At 38.2% G+C, this 4,292-nt stretch overlaps 1 protein-coding gene across 1 annotated transcript; it reads left to right on the top strand.

Moving 5' to 3' along the window:
- Positions 1 to 310: 310 nt before the first annotated feature.
- LOC127131625 (uncharacterized) lies at positions 311 to 778 on the top strand. The gene has a single exon (XM_051060540.1). It carries the CDS (start codon positions 311 to 313, stop codon positions 776 to 778), a length of 468 nt encoding a protein of 155 aa, XP_050916497.1.
- Positions 779 to 4,292: the final 3,514 nt, after the last annotated feature.

Genomic DNA, 4,292 nt, shown 5'->3' with positions numbered 1-4,292 from the left:
CCTATGGTCGACTCAAAGCTTTCAAATCTGCAAAAAAATTGTGATTTGTGATTTTCATGCATTTAGTCATGATCACACTTTGTCTACATGTTTTTAATGATTATAGTAGATTTAGAGGAACGTAGAAAAGGATATGGTGGGTAATGTGTTGCATTTGTTTGTAGACGTGCATGATGGTCTTTTGTCATCATCGAAACTTGATATCGTATGTTGTATGACACTTTGTCTTTACACCACCAACCTTTAAAGGAAGGCATGATCCAAAGGCGCACAAGTTTGGTTGCAGGAGATCGATAAAATCTTCAAAGTGATGGCATATGCATATGCTCAGAAGATTCTTTATGGTGCTCATATGTTGTCTGAAGAAGAAAAATATTGGTGGGATAATGCTAGACCAAGGTTTGAGGCTAATGGTACAATGATTACTTGGGCTGTTTTCAAGAGAGAATTATTGGAAAAATATTTCCCCGCTGATGTGTGTGGCAGGAAAGAGGTGGAATTCCTTGAACTTAAGCAAGCAAATATGATTGTTGCAAATTATACCGCCAAATTTGAACAATTGTCTAAGTTCTGCCCTCACTATAATGGAATAGAGGTTGAGATGTCTAAGTGTATCAAGTTTGAGAATGTAATGCGCCCAGAGATTAAGCAATTTATTGGGTATCGGGAAATTCGTCGGTTCTCCGTGCTGGTTAACAAGTGTCGCATCTATAATGAAGACATTCGTGCTAAATTCTCTCATTACAACAATGTCAGTGACAAGAGAATGGTAACCTGAATCACGGAAAAAGTATGGTGCCTCCATCTATTAAGGGGAAGCAGAGGACTTCTGATGAGAAAAAGTCAAGTGAGGGAGAAGCTCCTAATTATGTAAGGTGTTATCAATATGGTGAGTTTGGGCATCACATCTTTGAGTACAAGAGTACGACGGCGAACTACTTCAAGTGTGGAAAGCCAGGACATCTAGCTGCAAATTGCATGGGTAATCTTGTCACTTGTTATGACTGTGGAGAGCAAGGCCACATCAGTACCAATTTTTAGAAGCCCGAGAAGAATTAGTCAGGAGGAAAGGTATTTGCATTGTCTGAGACTACTAGTACAAACAAGTTGATTCGAGGTACGTGTTATATTGATAGTATTCCTCTAATTGCTACTATTGACAATGGTGCAACAAATTCTTTCATTTCTTTTGACTGTGCTAAGTGGTTGGGTTTAGAGTTATCGTCCATGGTCGGGAGTATGATTGTTGACACTCCTGCTCTGGGTCCAATGACTACTTCTCTAGTTTGTTTGAACTGTCCATTAACTATCTATGGTAAGAATTTTGAGATTGATTTAGTTCGTCACCTGCTAAATAAACTTGATGTTATTGTAGTTTCCTAATGCTTATTATTATATGGGTGAGAACTTCATCGCGCCTTCTTCTTGAGTTCATCATATATATGTTTAACTTTTTTCCTAATGCTTATCCGAGGAAGATACCTTGGTCGGCCTTGGAATCGAATTTTCCCAAGTTTTCCTTTCCATTGTTCAATACAAAACATTTGCAACCAAAAACATGTAAGTGAGAAACATTTGGCTTTCTCCCTTTTAAAAGTTCATACGGTGTTTTGTTTAGAATGGGGCGAATGAGCACCCTATTCAGAACATAACAAGTCGTACTAATGGCGTCGGCCCAAAAATATTTCGGTAAGCCACTTTCGTTGATCATTGTTCTTCCCAATTCTTCTAAAATTCGATTTTTACGCTCCACAACCCCATTTTATTGAGGAGTACGTGGAGCGGAGAAGTTATGATCAATACCATGGTTACCGCAATATTCTTCAAATAAGTGATTTTCAAACTCACCCCCATGATCGCTTCTAATTGCAACAATGTTTGTATTTAGTTTATTTTGGGAAAGCTTAGCAAATCTTTCAAAGGCGGCGAACGTATCGCTCTTGCTTACTAAGAAAATAGTCCAACAAAATCGAGAAAAGTCGTCCACTATTACGAAACCGTAATAGTTTCCTCCTAGACTTTTAATCCTAGATGGCCCAAATAAATCCATATGAAGAAGCTCGAGAGGTCTCGTTGTTGAAACGATGTTTTTGGATTTAAATGAGATCCTCGTTTGCTTCCCTTTTTGACAAGCATCACAAAGATGATCCTTGGTGAATTTTATTTTGGGGAGACCTAGGACTAGATCTTTTGAGACTACTTTATTTAGTAAATCGAAATTAATATGTGCTAAACGCGTATGCCATGACCATGAATCTTCACTCATTGTTACAAGGCATTTGTCACTTGTTAGCGATACTTCATTTAAGTCAAGTATATAGACATTGTTCACACGCAGGCCATTAAACATACTCTTCTTATCATCATTATGTACAATTTTGCAACAATCTTTTGAAAACGATACATTGTATCCTTTGTCACATAATTGACTGATGCTAAGTAGATTGTGTTTAAGACCTTCGACAAGCAATACATCAGAAATAGTAGTGGAAGAAGGGTTACCTACACTACCTTTACCAAGTATTGCTCCACGGTTGTTGTCACCATAAGTTACATATCCCTTCTTCTTAGCCACAAAGTCAATGAAGAGAGATATGTCACCTGACATGTGCCTTGAGCATCCACTGTCGAGAACCCATCTTCTCTCGGTAGTCTCGAGGCATTGTACCTGTGACAAGATAATTAACAAGAGAAGGTACCCAATTGCTTATTGGGTTCTGAGTGGTGAGGAACGAAATGGTTGCATTTGGGCAACCATTGATAAATGCCTTTAGGAACTAAAAATCTCCTAAACCTACATTTAGCAATGGAGTGGCCTTTCTTGCAACAATAAAGACAAGAGAACTTTTCATTTTGATTGCTTTTGCTATCTTCATCCTTTACAACGTATTTATATTTTTGATATGGATTAACCATACTTTTTCGAAAATTTGATTTATCGATAGCAAAGGTAATCTTGGGCTCAAGAGCCTTGTCAAGTTTGGCTTTTAGGTTTCTTACTTCACCTTGCCAAATGTAACAAGTATCACACCCAAAGTTCATCCTTCTACTCCTAAGGTCCTCATAACTTGTTTTTGTGCTTTCCACTATAGAAGCTTTAAGTGCCTCAAGTTTCCTTTCGGATTCTTGAATTTTATGTTCCAAATGAGAAAAAAATTTCTTATTTGAGGGAAGCCTTTTAAAGGCCTCTTTCGCTTCATAGTGTAAAGTATCAAAAGCAGTTTGCAATTCGTGATGAGACATACTAGAGGATTTTTCATATTTAGCATGTCGTACCTGTTTCTTCTTGTTCTTTTGATGAGCAGAGAGACATAGATTTGCATTTTCATCTTCATCACTAGAACTTTCATCATCGGAGGAGTCGCTATCGCTTTCCCAAGCTATGTATGCCCTCCTTGGCTTTGATGGTTTCTTGTGTGATTTGTATGATTCTTTTTCTTTTGTCTTCTTGTTCATCGGACAGTCCGGTTTGTAGTGACCCGGCTTTCCACACTTATAGCACGACCCTCAAGTTATTTTTCCTTTTAAGTCATCATTTTTAGAGTACCTAGATTGTTTTCGGAAGTTTACCAAGTTCTTCTCGGAATGTTGGATGTCGTTCTTTCTCACGTAACGGTTGTAGCGTTTAACGAACAGCCCCATATCTTCACTCTTGTCCTCTTCTTCTTCGTCGCTCGATGAATAATCACTTTGCTCTTTTGCTTGAGACTTTGAGGAGGAAGTCTTTAGAGCTATTGATTTCTTTTCACTCACCTTTGCTTTGTCCTTCTTATCTTTCTTTTCGTGTTGTTCCAAGCTTAAGAGAACTTGTTCGTGCTCTTGTAGTTTACCAAACAATGTTGTCAAGTCCAATGTGGTAAGATCATTTGCCTCTTTGATGGCGGTCACTTTCGGCTGCCATTCCCTGTTAAGACATCTTAAGATCTTATTAGTAGCAATATCATTGGACACATGCCTACCAAGTGAATGTAATCGATTGATGAGATGAGTGAATCTCTTTTGCATGTCAGCAATGGTTTCCCCTTTCTCCATGAAAAAGAGATCAAACTCTTGTGTTAGTGTATTGATTCTAGCCAACTTAACATCGTTCGTCCCCTCATGGGCAATTTGTATTGAATCCCACATGGCCTTAGCAGTAGGACAATGGGATACACGATAGTATTCATCTACACCTAATGAGGAGATTAGGATATTTTTGGATTTCCAATCATAATTGTATTTCTTTTCATCATCATCGGTCCATTGTGCTTCGGGCTTAGGCACCAATTTGTTGTTCTCATTGGTCATGGTTA

This window comes from Lathyrus oleraceus, chromosome 3 (genome assembly GCF_024323335.1).
Source record: "Lathyrus oleraceus cultivar Zhongwan6 chromosome 3, CAAS_Psat_ZW6_1.0, whole genome shotgun sequence".
Lineage (NCBI taxonomy): Eukaryota > Viridiplantae > Streptophyta > Magnoliopsida > Fabales > Fabaceae > Lathyrus > Lathyrus oleraceus.
Note: the sequence above shows the minus strand (reverse complement) of the source record. Positions and strands in the feature narration are given on the sequence as shown.